Raw genomic sequence first — 13,860 nt, 5'->3', positions numbered from 1 at the left:
CTGTACTAGTCCATAAATTCCTCTTTGTACTAACACAGCCAAGCAATGACGCCGAATGAAGGAAGATCACAGCCAATGGATGGAAAATCTTGTGGATCCAGTGATGATAGAAGCATCCTAGCACTGCCATGGGTCTCCACATGGTTCCTCCAGCTCCAAGGCTCTAGTGTAGTTCCATGTGTCTTATCAGCAGGAAAGACGAAGCAGAGTGTGTCCCGCCTCCAGTGAGCAATTTATCTCCATAGCACCTCCAAATGAGGTTATCAAGCAGTGACCTAATTGACAGGCTAGACTCCACCCCTTCCACAAGTTGACAGATTATGTGACTGTCACACCCTCCAGGCACAAAATGGGTGCATAAGCAAATGTGGTGAAGAAAGCTGATGGTGCCCGGCTATCAAAAGATATAGCATCTGGGGTCTTAAAGGCTTGATGTTAAAGAAGCAGTTATCTAGTAGAGAAGCAATAAGCCCACATGGAAGAAGCACACCAGCCTGTGCGGTCATGAGGTGTCAGAAGACCACAAACAAAGAAACATTGTTGCTAACAAGGGTGGTCAGAGCAGAGACCCAAACCCCATCTGTAGATAATGGGACATCCCCTCACAGAAGGGCCACAAGGAAGGGGATGAGCCAACCAGGGTGCAGTAAAGCACAGATGAAACACACAATATTCCTCTGGTTCCTTGAGACTTCCTCACCCACCACTATCATGACCCCAGTACTACCTTTCACTGTGGGCTAGACCAGAGCAAGGGCACAGGTACAGATAAGAGACAAGAGTTCATGACACATGGAATCCAGGAACAGGAATGGGAGTAGCAATACCAGAATGGTAGGGGGAAGGTGGGGAGAGGAGAGGAGGAAGGGGAAACCGATCAGATTGCAATGATAGGCACATAACCACACACACACACCCTCCAGAGAGACGAACAACAAAACCGCGGGGGAAGGGAGACAGCAGTTGGTGTAAGATATAAAAATAATAAGTTATAATTTATCAAGGGGTCACAGGGGGATGGGGGGGAAAGGAGCTGATACCAAGGGCTCAATAGAAAGTAAATGTCTGGAAAATAATTATGGCAACATATGTACAAATATGCTTCATACAATTGATGTACGGATGGTTATAAGAGCTGTAAGAGCTCCCAATGAAGTGATCTTTTAATAATGATTGGGGGAAAAACAGCAGGGGACACTGAGTGCCAGGCATTTGCGGATTCTGTGTCTGCCAGGCTTCTGAAAACTTAAACTATTTTAAGAGACAACGTTTATTTAAATATGGGACTTCAGCATAGAGCATGACCCAGCTGGGAGCCACATGTGGTTGGTGCAGGTGAGCCTTGTAGGCACTTGTTGGGAGCAGCTGGGATGGAGATAATTGATAGATCAAAATATTTTGTGGAGGTAGACTTGTTAGGATATATTTATTGCTAAGTGTGCAGATGAGGGAAACACCTACTTATTTTTTGTACTTTATTTTTGTTGTTGAGATTATACAGGGCAGAATTTACACCATGTCCACAATTTCTGCATGTGCAACCAGGGTTGAACTTGAGCTTTTCCAGGGGTATGTAGTGATTTGGAACAGGTATTGGCTCTTGGAGCTCTCAAAGAAATTAAACAAGGTCAGTGTGCAGTGAGAGACAGTGTCACCCCACCCCCAGCCTTGTTCATCCGTATCAGTGTCAACATGTCACCTCAGTGTCTGTTTGAAGGATACTGTCAGGTCTAGGGAAAACCCCCAAGGACTTGGTTATGGCAGTGGCCCCACAGGCTCAGCCAGAGACAGAAGGGGCTTTGAGTCCCATTCACTGGAAGAGGCCCTATGCTCAGCTACGCTCTGGGGGCACATGGAGGCTGTGTGTGTGTGTGTGTGTGTGTGTGTGTGTGTGTGTGTGTGTGTGTGTCTGGGACGAGACTAGCCACAGGGCAGCACCTTCTCCAGTGGGGCCGGGAACACCAGCGCAGAATCCTCTCTCCGGAAGTGCACGGATCCGTGAGCAGCACCTGGGATGGGGGATGGGGGATGGAGGTGGCGGGGAGGCGGCTCAGAGCGCCATCACCCAGTTCCAGTTGCCTGCCCGTCTGCCTGCCATGTGGCTTGGTGTGTCCTTGGGCTCTCTGTGCTTATGTCCTCACTACAGTACGCAGAGAATCGCCCCTTTGCCTCTACGCCGTCATTCCCATCACAGGGGTGTTGTGACGGCGTTCGGCTCTGTGACGTGGCAGAAACCTGGGCGCCCCTAGTCGGGCTCCGGATACCGCCCTGGCCGCCTCCAACTGGACCTGAGACCACGCACCCCACATGACTGCGCTCCGCCTCCTTTCCACTGGGCGGCGGCTCTGCGCCCTCATTGGCCACGGTGGGCGGCCCAGCCTGGCCACAACGTGGGCACGCTGCTTCTCCAGCAGCCCCCACCGCCGCCGACCAGCCAAATTCTACGAGGACGCGGTAGAGGCCATCAAGGACATCCCTCAAGATGCCACCGTCCTGGTGGGCGGGTTCGGGCTCTGTGGGATCCCGGAGAACCTGATCCGGGCCTTGCTGGAGACCCATGTAAAGGGCCTCACCGTGGTCAGCAACACCGTGGGCTTGGAGGACTTCGGTCTGGGCCTCTTACTGGCCAGCAAGCAGATCCGCCGAATCATCTGCTCCTTCGTGGGGAACAATGCCCTCTGCGAGCACCAGTATTTGACTGGGGAGCTGGAACTGGAGCTGACGCCCCAGGGCACACTGGCTGAGAGGATCCGAGCAGGTGGTGCCGGGGTGCCCGCCTTCTACACCGGCACAGGCTATGGCACCCTGGTCCAGGAAGGAGGTGCACCCATCAGATACTATGACGATGGCCACTTGGCCGTCATCAGTAAGCCCAGGGAGGTGAGGGAGTTTCATGGCCACCATTATCTTCTGGAGGAAGCCATCACAGGAGATTTTGCTTTGGTGAAAGGGTGGAAGGCAGACCGTGAGGGCAACATTATCTTCAGGAAAAGCGCCCGGAATTTCAACCAGCCTATGTGCAAAGCTGCCAACACCACCGTGGTAGAGGTTGAAGAGATTGTGGACGTTGGATCATTTTCCCCAGAGGAAATCCATGTCCCTAGCATTTATGTAAACCGCTTGATAAAGGGAGAGAAGTATGAGAAAAGAATTGAGCAGTTAATTGTCCGAAAAGAAGGGGAGGCCAACCACATCCCTGTCAGTGATCTGAAGACCCGTATCATCAAACGGGCAGCTCTGGAGTTCCAGGACGGCATGTATGCAAATTTGGGCATAGGAATCCCTCTGCTGGCCAGCAGCTTCATCAGCCCCAACATAACTGTCCACCTTCAGAGTGAGAACGGAATCCTGGGCTTGGGGCCGTACCCATTAAAAAATGAGGTAGATGCTGATCTCATCAATGCTGGCAAGCAAACAGTCACTGTTATTCCTGGGGCCTCTTTCTTCGCCAGTGATGAGTCCTTTGCCATGATTCGGGGGGGCCACCTCGATCTGACCTTACTGGGAGGAATGCAGGTTTCCAAATATGGGGACCTGGCCAACTGGATGGTGCCCGGGAAGAAGGTGAAAGGAATGGGAGGTGCCATGGACTTAGTGTCCAGTCCCAAAACCAGAGTGGTGGTCACCATGGAACATTGCTCAAAGGCAAAGGAGCCCAAAATCGTGGACAGGTGTACCATGCCTCTGACAGGGAAGCGCTGTGTGCACCGAATCATCACGGAAAAGGCGGTGTTCAACGTGGACCCCAAGCGGGGACTGACGCTGATAGAGCTCTGGGAAGGCCTGACAGTGGACGACCTCAAAAAGTGCACAGGCTGTGCCTTTGCGGTCTCCCCGGACCTCAGGCCAATGCAGCAAATCTCCATGTAGGAAACCACGTCCACCGTCCTCCGGAAAGGGTGGTTCTCCACGGAACCTCTGAGCGCTTCATTGTGAGGAAGTCAGTCTTCACATTTGCACATTTCACAAGCAGCGTGACTAGGTTCCTCTGCCCCTCCGATTCTCTACACCGGATATACTTTGTTCTCTCAACCGGGATCTGAGTTTTAATTACAACCACAAGAAAAAACAGAGCAGTACTTCGTGTATGTTCCGTAATGGGTGGAGACATCGCAGGTCTTCACATTACATGACCTTCTATGTCCTTTAGAGGGGCACATAGGAAGGATGTCATTGGAGTGCTTTTCCTCATACTTCAATGTGGAGGTAGCCACCCCCCCACAACTAATCACGGGTTCGGTAGGCACAATTGTACGGTTAAGGTGTGTAAAGATTATAGTAAAGTCATAGAGAAATAGGAGAGATGGGAGAGAGAGTAAAATAAAGAAGTCAGGCACATTTCATGTTAGCATGCTACCTCAGCTCCTCTTGGTGGTACACGTGAAGGTGGGGGATGAGAGGGTAGGAGAGAGCTCTCGTGAGGTTTTATTTCTAACCAAAGCTTATATATCTTTGGGGGCATGCAAGCCCTCTGATTACAGATAACAATTTATGTCATGAGAAGGGGCTGTGACATAGGCAATACAAGCAATAGGAAGGGGACAACTTAGGGGTGTACATGCAATAGTAAAGGGAGGGAATAGAGGTACATATGTGGCAAGATGGGTGGACCCTAGACTCAATATAGTAGCCAAAGCTTAGTCATCCTTGAGGGGTCCTGAGCTTGCCTTCGGGCACTCCTTCAAGGGAACAATACCAGAAGGGAGTGGGCCCTACTGAGAGTGAGTCAGATTATACAGTCTGGTTGCTCTGGATACCCTTAAGGAGAATAACCTTTCGTTGACCTCCTAGTGTACAGTCATTTATTTTGTGTAGCAAGTAGCATCCTGGGTTTGGCATATATTTGGGGGAGACAATTTGGGAGAAATCTTTCTGTTTCCCACAGTTCAATCAAGATCTGTAGAAAACAACGGTATCTCCCAGAGTGCACCCAAGGCACCATTTTACTTGTCCCGTGAATAACACACCAAGGTGAGGGTGTGATGGACAGAAACACTGTCTCAAAGATAGCTGCTTCCCTTTGGCACCTCTGATGTCTCTTCCGGGCCCTCTCATTTTGTTGCTCCATTTTAGTTCCCTGAATTCCAACCTCTTCCCTGCACCCTGCTGTTTGTAGCCATATAGATGTCCCTAGCAGGACAGCAGGACCATCTGGGGTGGGGGTGGTATCATAGAACTGGCTGTTGAGAGAGGCTGCAGGAGGAGAGGTGATGGGTGCTAGCAGCCCTCCAGGAAGTGCTCTGTAAATACACACCCCACCTGTGCTTGTGATGGGCTGTAGTCAATAATAGGAGGTGAGTTAGAACCCCCACTGGCAGCCTGGCATGGGTGGCCACTAGCTCCCTGCTGTCATCTGCTCTGCTCTCCCTCCCTCTGACCTCAATCATCTACCCTGTGTTCTGTACACAGTTGGCTCTCCTCTTGGCTCCTGTGTCCTCAGATGTGGGAAACAGAATGATTTCTCCCAAGTTGTCTCCCCAAAAAGCAGTCAGTTGCCAGACTACTGTCTGGTCCCACCACAAATAGGGCCTACTCCCTGCTGTTAGGGACAATGGGTTACTTCTCCCTAAAGGCTTGCAGTCATCAGTTTGGTCCCTGCAGGGTGGGTTTACACCCTACTGATAATGGTTTCTATAGTGAGCCAGAGAACAGGTCAAACTAGCTCAGTGACATCCAAAGTTAGGCTGCCATCCTGAATCTGGGATCCTCCCATCTTGTCACATTTGTACCCCTATTACCTCCCCTTCCTATTGCATGAATACCCCTAGATCACCTCCCTCCCATTACTGTATTACCTATAGCACAACCCTTTCCTGTGACTTATGTCCTCATCTGTAATTAGGGGGCTTACACATCCCCAGAGAATATAAAAGCCTTGGTTAGCAATAAAAATCTCTCTCGCTACATGGACCACTAAGTGAGGCTGAGGTGAGCATGCTACGATGAAATGTGTCTGACTCTATTATTTCAATCTCTCTTCTATCTCCCATGCCCTCTATGACTTTACTATAATCTTTACTTATCATCGCTGTACAATTGAGCCTACCAGACCTCTGATGATGTGTTAGAGGCTGGTATACCCTGACACTCAGAGCTCTGCTTCCTCATACCTTTGATTTGCTGGGACCCAAACTACCGAATGGCTTCTCCCAGCTCCTGCAGCTAACAGGACCCTCTCTTTCTCTGCAGCTCTTGCTCACATTCCTGATAGTGACCCTCTAAGTGGCCCAGTGCATTCGTGTGTGTGTGTGTGTGTGTGTGTGTGTGTGCGCGCGCGCGCGCGCATGCGCGCGCGCGCGCGCGCACACTGACGTCATCAATAAAAGGTTGACCGCTGGGTTGATTAACCAACAACAGGATCCCCAGACAGTCTCCTTGACACTAATTTACCTTGGTGTCCCCCCAAGGCAATGGTCCAGAGCATCCAGGCTCTAGTCAACAATGTCCAGTGGACACCTGGTGATCATTGCTAACAAAGGGCTGACCTTCGAGTGGAACTGTGGGTGGGGTAGGCCAGCAATATCCTTGACTTGTCTATATTATTGTTGGGTACCATCAAATCAGTTCCAACTCCAACCAACTGTATGTACAACAGAATGAAACACTGCCCAGTCCTGCATCATCCTCACAATAAGCCCAATGTTGCAGCCACTGTGCAAAAAAATAATAATTGTAGTCTATAAGGGAGAACTTTTAAAACACTTTGTTGTGAAGTACGTAGCTTATAGAGCAAATCTGTTTTCCATTCATATACATTTTATTTCATGTCATTGTAACTGTCACAATGTAACATCATTTATACCACTTCCTCCCTGTCTTCCATTTCCATTCTTCCTCTGAACTTTGCCCTTGGGTGAAGACTGTCCTTTGGATCTCAAATCGTTGATTGTTGCAAGGTGTGTATCTCCCTAGTGTTATTTTTCTTCCCCGTATACACTTGTCTATTGCCTTGCCTTGAGCCGCAAGGGTGAGTTCAGTTCCTGACCTGAAGGTTGGCTAAGGGCCACAGTTTCTGGGCTTTCATCTTCAGCTTTCTTTCTTTTTTTTTTTTTAAAATCATTTTATTAGGGACTCATACAACTCTTATCATAATCCATACATACATCAGTTGTGTAAAGCACATTTGTACATTCATTGCCCTCATCGTTCTTGAAACATCGGCTCAGTTTCTGGGATTTCAACTAGTTTCTATCTGACCAGTAATTCTGGTCTTTTCTTATAACTTTGACTTTTTTTTAACCTTTTTTTTTTTCTTTCACTCTATCAAGGACCTTCCAATGTGATCCTTGTCAGAGCAGTTGGTAGTTGTAGCTGGACACCATCTAGTTCTTCTGGTCTCAGGGTTATGGAGACTGATAATTCAAATCATTCATTAGTCCATTGCACTATTTCAGTGTCTTTGGTCTGGATCACTCTTCTTTCCTCTGGACAGTGAGAGATGACTAGTTGTACTTTAGATGGCCACACACAAGTTGTTTTTTAATCATTTTATTGGGGGCTCGTACAATCCATACATCAGTTGAATCAGGCATGTTTATACATATGTTTCCTTCATTCTTTTCTAAACATTTACTCTCTATTGAGCCCTTGGTATCAGCTCTTTTTATTCCCCCCTCCCTCCCCCACTCACCCTCATAATCCCCTGATAGATTGTACATTGTTATTATTTTCATTTCTCACACCAACTGCTGTCTCCCTTCCCCCATGTTTTCTGTTGTTCTTCCCCCTGTAGAAGGGTGTATGGTTATGTGTTGATCATTGAGATTGGTTCCCCCTTTCTCTCTTCCTCTCCCCGACTTCCTCCTACCCTTCTGGTATCACTATTCCCACTCCTGTTCCTAGATTCTGTGTGTCATGAGCTCCCATCCCATTCTATACCTGTGTACATGTTCTGGTGACTCATCCCTTCCCTGTGGCCCCTCTGTGGGGAGATTGTTCTACAGTCTACAGATGGGCTTAGGATCTCTGCTCCAGCCCACTCATTCTCAACAATATGCTTTTGTTATGTGTCTGCTGATGCCTATTACCCAGTCCCTATGACTCCTCATGATCGCACCAGCAGTGTGCTTCTTCCATGTGGACTTGTTGCTTCACTGCTGAGTGGCAGCTTGTGTAACTTCAAGCCTTTAAGACCCCAGACACTATATCTTTTAATAGCTGGACACCATCTGCCTCCTTCACTTTTGCTTATGCACCCATTGTGTCGGGAGGGTGACATCTCAGACTGCAGATTGGTTAGAACAAAGTGTTCTTGTATTGAGGGAGGGTATGAGCAGAGGCCCAAAGTCCACCCCCTAGCTCAGTATATTGCCGTATAAATGTATGTACATGGGTCAATACCTCTATTTTTGTGGATTAATGTATACTGCTGTTTATACCTCTATCCATTGCTTTGCTTCCTTGGTCCTTCCTCTGTTTCCTTTTACCTTCTTCCTGTCCCACTGCCATTTTCTCCTTATTTCCGCCTCTTGGTACCTCCTCTTAGCTAGTTTGCTGTTGCTCAGACACAACTCTCCCCACCCAGATCCCTATCTCCTCCTTCATATTGACTTCAACACCACAGTTGTTCCCCTGTCCATGGCGCAGCCTGCACACCACCCCTTTCCTCCACCACCCTGACCTCCCAGGTCTCCCCAGGACTGCTGGTCCTGCTGCTCTCTCCTTGGGCATGCCTCCTGTATCTATCCTATATAGGTAGGTGTGGTTGGAAGGGAGTGCCCCCACACTAATCACGAGTTCAATAGGCATAATTGTACTGTTGAGATATATAAATATTATATTAAAGTCATTGAGAGCATGAGAGATTGAAATAACGGAGTCAGACACATTTCATGGTAGCATGCTCACCTCAGCCCCACTTGGTCCACGTGGAGAGAGGAGGAGGGGAAGGAGGACAAGGGGAAAGGGAACAGGGGAGTGAGGCTGGGAGAGGATAGGGGGAACCAGAGAGGCCAAGAGGGGCGCCTGAGAGAGAGTCTCTTATTGCTAACCCAGGCCTATATATATTTGACAGGGAGTGCAAGCCCACTAATTACAGGTAAAGACCTGCGTCACAGGAAGGGGTTGCACTGTAGGTTATACAGCAATGAGAAGGGGATAATCTAGGGATATACACGCAATAGGAAGAGGAGGGATTGGGGGTATACATGTGACAAGATGGGCAGATCCTAGATTCAGGATGGCAGCCTAACTTTGGATGTCACTGAGCCAGTTTGATCTGTTCTCCATAGAAACCATTATCAATAGGGTGTAAACCCCACCTACAGGAACCAAGCTGTATTAGTCTAGGTACTTTGGAGAAACAAATCCACAGCAACTCATGTATAAGAGAGAGTTTTATGTAAAGAAAATGTGCATCACAAAAACATCCCAACCCAATGCTGCCCAACATTAACCCAACACCAGTCCACAAAGTCCTCCACCTCACAAAACAGAGGCAATGATGCCGACTGCAGGAGGAAAGCTGAGTCAGTGAACGAAGAAGCATCTCAGCAGTAACAGGGGTCTCCACACGGCTGCTCCAGTATCCAGGGCTGCATCGGGATAGGTCCATGTGGCTTCTCCTTGGGGATGTCTCATAGGAAGTCAATCTTGCAAGCTGAAGCAGGGAACTGCTAAGGCAGCTGCACCCGGTGCAACCAGCACAAAACAAGAGACCCGAGAACTAGAAAGGTGAGGCTTCACCACCCATTTATCCCTCCGCCTTTCAATTAGCCCCACATGTGATTATTGGCCAGGCTGGCATAATTAACTAACTCACAAGCTAATGGTCCCAAGCCTTTTGGGAGAAGTAGCCCATTGTCCTTAACATCAGGGAGCAGGCCTACCTGAGGTGGGAAGAAACAGTAGTCTGGCAGCTGACTGCCTCAAGGGAAGTAACTTTTACCATTAGCTGCAAGCAGTGTCCTAAGTCTAACATATCTGGGGGAGACAACTTGGGAGAAATCTTTGTTCCCCACAGGTAGGTACACTGACTATGACATAGCCCAAACTGATTTTAAAAAATGAAAATAGTAAATAAGTAAAGGTAAAATTTAAAAAAGGAGAGAGAAGAAATATACAAAAAACCTGGGTCTGTTTGCTGGCCTTCAAGACTGTCCAGGAGCCTCCCCCTCCCAGCCTGGAGCGCCCCCTCGGAGGCTCCTCAAGGGCTTCGAAGCTCTGCCTTGCTCCAGCTGCTGATCTGGTATGCTCCCTTCTTGGTTCGCTCTGTTTGGGGGGGTTCAGACCGCACTGTCTCCCCACCATGTGACCCCAGAAGTGTCCTCTGTCGTAGTCTGCTCCAGTAAGGGGACAGCGTGACACATGCTGTTGTCGGTTGCCCAGGCCCTCTGTGTCCCATTAGTTCCCCACAGGGACATCCTCCTCTGAGCCTGGTGTGCCAGTGTGGGGTCCAGTCTGGCTCTCTCTCTCTTCCTCCCTCCTGGTCTGCCTCTGTGTGGTTGTGGCATGCTGGCCCCTCTTCCCAACCTGTACGTTCAGTTCCACTCTCCGCCACACCCACTTACAGGGAGGGGGTTAGTTTGGCTCTGGTTGGGGCCAGCCCTATAGCTATCTCTTTTCATGCATTCTTCCATGTGGCCATGCTGTCCATGGTAAGGTCTGCGTGTCTCCCACTTCTATGGAGACAAGACCAGTACTCCCCTGGGTGGGCTAGTGCCCTGCTCCCTCCGTCATCATTTCACTTTCACACACACTCCTTTTCTCCCTCCCCCTTCCCTCCTTTTCCCATTTTTGTGTTGGACCAACATGTACCTCCTTGGGTTTTGTCCAACCTCCTCCCGATTCCCTGTATCTCAACCCAAATGTTGTGATATAGGTGGCTTCTCCTCTATACCTACTGTGCTGATTGCACTTCTCAGGGGACTCATGCTGTACTTCTCCTTTTGTGATTGGCTGACTTCGCTTAGCATAATTTCCTCCAACTCTTCCCTTGAAAAGACATGTTTCATGTGCTCATCAGTGCTTTTTAGTGTTGCATAGTAGTCTATTGTGTGTATGTGCCAGAGTTTACTGATCCACTCGTCAACTGATGGAAATTTCTATTGTTTCCAACTCTTTGTGATTGTGAATTGTGCTGCAATAAATATTGGAGTGCATACGAGTGGTGTTGGTTTATTTCTTACCTCTTCTGGGTGCGGTTGGAGGGGAAGTGCCAGCCCCCCACCACTAATCACGGGTTCTATGGGCACAATTGTACGGTTGAGATATATAAATATAATAAAGTCATCGAGTGCATGAGAGATAGAAGAGAGATTGAAATAATGGAGTCAGACACATTTCATGGTAGCATGCTCACCTCCTGGGTGGTCATGATCTTACAAGCCAGGTCCGCACAAAGCGTGGGCCGATGCTAGGTGGGGTAGGGACACGGCAGGATGGTTGAGTACCCTGCAAGAGGTTGGATGATCCCGTTTATTGCTAACCCAGGGTTATATCTACTTAGGGGGGGTGTGATTACAGATAACCACACATCACAGGAAGGGGCAGTACAATAGGCATACACATTATAGGAAGGGGATTACAATGGGCATAGGCGTAACAGGAAGGGGATGAGCTAGGGCTGGACACATGATAGGAAGGGGAGAAACTAGAGGTATACATGTGACAAGAAGGGCAGACCCTAGATTTATGATGGCGGCCTAACCTTGGTCACCCTTGGGTGAGCTTGACCTCTCTGGGGTCTCCTACAAGGAAAAAGACAACTACTATCCTTATCAGAAGGGAGTGGGCCCTACTTGTTGTGGGATAAGCAGTGGTGACTGCTTGGTCTAGATGGCTGATAACCCTTAGAATACCCTTAGAAACCCCTAATCTACTTCTGATGACCTCCAAGTGTATAGTCTTTTGTAAGCAGCTAAGTTTGTCATATATTTTGGGGAGACAACTTGTGAGAAATCCTTCTGTTTCCCACATCTGGGTTTATGCCCAGTAGAGGGATAGCTGGGTCATAAGGTAACTCAATTTCCATTTTAAGTATTGCCAGAACACTTCCATAGCGACTGTACATTACCTACAAGACCACCAGCAACGTAGGAGAGTTCCTATCTCGCCACATTTGTTGCTCTCTGATTTTCTGATTTGGGCTAGCCTCAAAGGTGTTAGATGGTTTCTCGTGGTTGTTTTGATTTGCATTTCTCTGATAGCTTATGATCGGGAGCATTTTCTCATATGTTTATCGGCCATATGGGTCTCCTCCCTAGTGAAACTTCTTTTCAGTTCTTTTTCCCACTTCTTCAAAGGGTTAACTGTTTTCCTCTCTTTGGAGGTAAGGAGGGTATTGTAGATTTTTGTAATAAGCCCTTTGTCTGTTGTGTCGTTGCTAAAAATTCTCTCCCAGTCTTTGGGTTGCCTCTTGGTAAAGTCTTTTGATGCACACAAGTGCTTTATCCTTAGTAAATCCCATTTGTCAATTTCAGGTTCTCCTGTGTGTATACCCTGCTCTATTGCAGTTAGCCTTTGTATTTCCTAGGTCAAGGTTCTTAGGTTTGTCCCGATTCCTTCACTAATGGTCTTGATGGTTTGGGGGTTTACTTCTAGGTCTGTGATCCGCCTTGAGTGTGTTCTTGTGCGTGGGGTGAGGTAAACATCTTGTTTCATTTTTCTACATGTGGATTTCCATTGTTTCCAGCATCACTTGTAAAATAGGGCATTGCCCTCCCACTTGCTGCTTTTGGAGCTCTTGTGGAAGATCAGTTGTCTATATGCTGATGGTTTTATTTTTGGGTTTTATATTCTTTTCCATTGAACTGTGTATCTGTCATTATGCCAGTATCACTTTTTTTACCACGGTGGCTTTGTAGTAGGTGTGTAAGTCAGGTAAAGCAAGACATCTATGATGTCCTTCTTCTTGAGGAGTTCTCTGCTAATTCTGGGCTTCTTCCTTCTCCATATGAATTTGGTGGTTAGTTTTTCCAATTCTTTAAAGAAGACTGTTGGTATTTGAATTGGGATAGCATTAAACTTATACAGTGCCCTGGGTAGGATAGACATCTTTACTATATTGAGTCTTCCAATCCATGAGCATGGGATATTCCTCCATTTGTGGAGGTCGCTTTTGGTTTCCTGTAGTAGGGTCTTGTAGTTTTCCTTGTTTGGGTCTTTTGTTTTTTTGATTAGATATATCCCTAGATATTTCAGTCTGATCTTGACTATTGTGAATGATATTGCCTTCTTGAGCTCCTCTTCCATGATCTTGTCCACTGTATATAACAAACCAATCGACTTCTGTTTGTTGATCTTGTATTCTACCACTCTTCTATATTCCTCTATCGCTGTAAGTACTCTGGTTGTGGAGCTTTGGGGATTTGCAATGTACAGAACCATGTCATCTTCAAATAACGATAATTTCACCTCCCCCTCTCCCAGTTGGATAATTTTGATGTCCTTCCGTTGCCTTATGTTATTAGCTAGGACCGCCAGTACGATATTGAATAGAAGTGGGGACAAGGCACATCCTTGTCTGGTCCCCTTTTTTAGTGGGATTGATTTCATCTTTTCTCCATTGACTATGATGTTAGCTGTTGGCTTTTCTTAGATAGCTTGTATTGACTTGAGGAATTGTCTTTCCATTCCTATCCTCCTGAGCGTCTTAATTTGGAATGGGTGTTGGATGTTGTATGAGTTAGTTAATTGTGCCAACCTGGCTGATAATCACATGTGGGGCTAATTGAAAGGCGGAGGGATAAATGGGTGGTGAGCCTTGCCTTTCTAGTTCTCGAGTTTCTTGCTTTGTGATGGTCGCACCAGGGTGCAGCTGCCTTAGCAATTCCCTGCTTCAGCTTGCAAGATTGACTTCCTACAAGACATCCCCAAGGAGAAGCCACATGGACCTATCCCGATGCAGCCCTGGGTGCTGGA

General features: G+C 47.8%; 2 protein-coding genes across 2 annotated transcripts in view; both read left to right on the top strand.

The window, feature by feature from the left end:
• Positions 1-13,860, top strand: part of LOC115872746 (bone morphogenetic protein 8A) — a 40,432-nt gene that overhangs the window by 10,404 nt on the left and 16,168 nt on the right. The gene's annotated exons all lie outside the window — the stretch shown is intronic.
• On the top strand, positions 2,308-3,870 carry LOC101648772 (succinyl-CoA:3-ketoacid coenzyme A transferase 1, mitochondrial-like). The gene has a single exon (XM_013005250.1). The coding sequence runs from the start codon at positions 2,308-2,310 to the stop codon at positions 3,868-3,870; it is 1,563 nt and encodes a 520-aa protein (XP_012860704.1).

The sequence above is a fragment of the Echinops telfairi genome, unplaced genomic scaffold, assembly GCF_000313985.2.
Source record: "Echinops telfairi isolate 266 unplaced genomic scaffold, ASM31398v2 ScPeMD7_7457;HRSCAF=8495, whole genome shotgun sequence".
NCBI lineage: Eukaryota > Metazoa > Chordata > Mammalia > Afrosoricida > Tenrecidae > Echinops > Echinops telfairi.
Note: the sequence above shows the minus strand (reverse complement) of the source record. Positions and strands in the feature narration are given on the sequence as shown.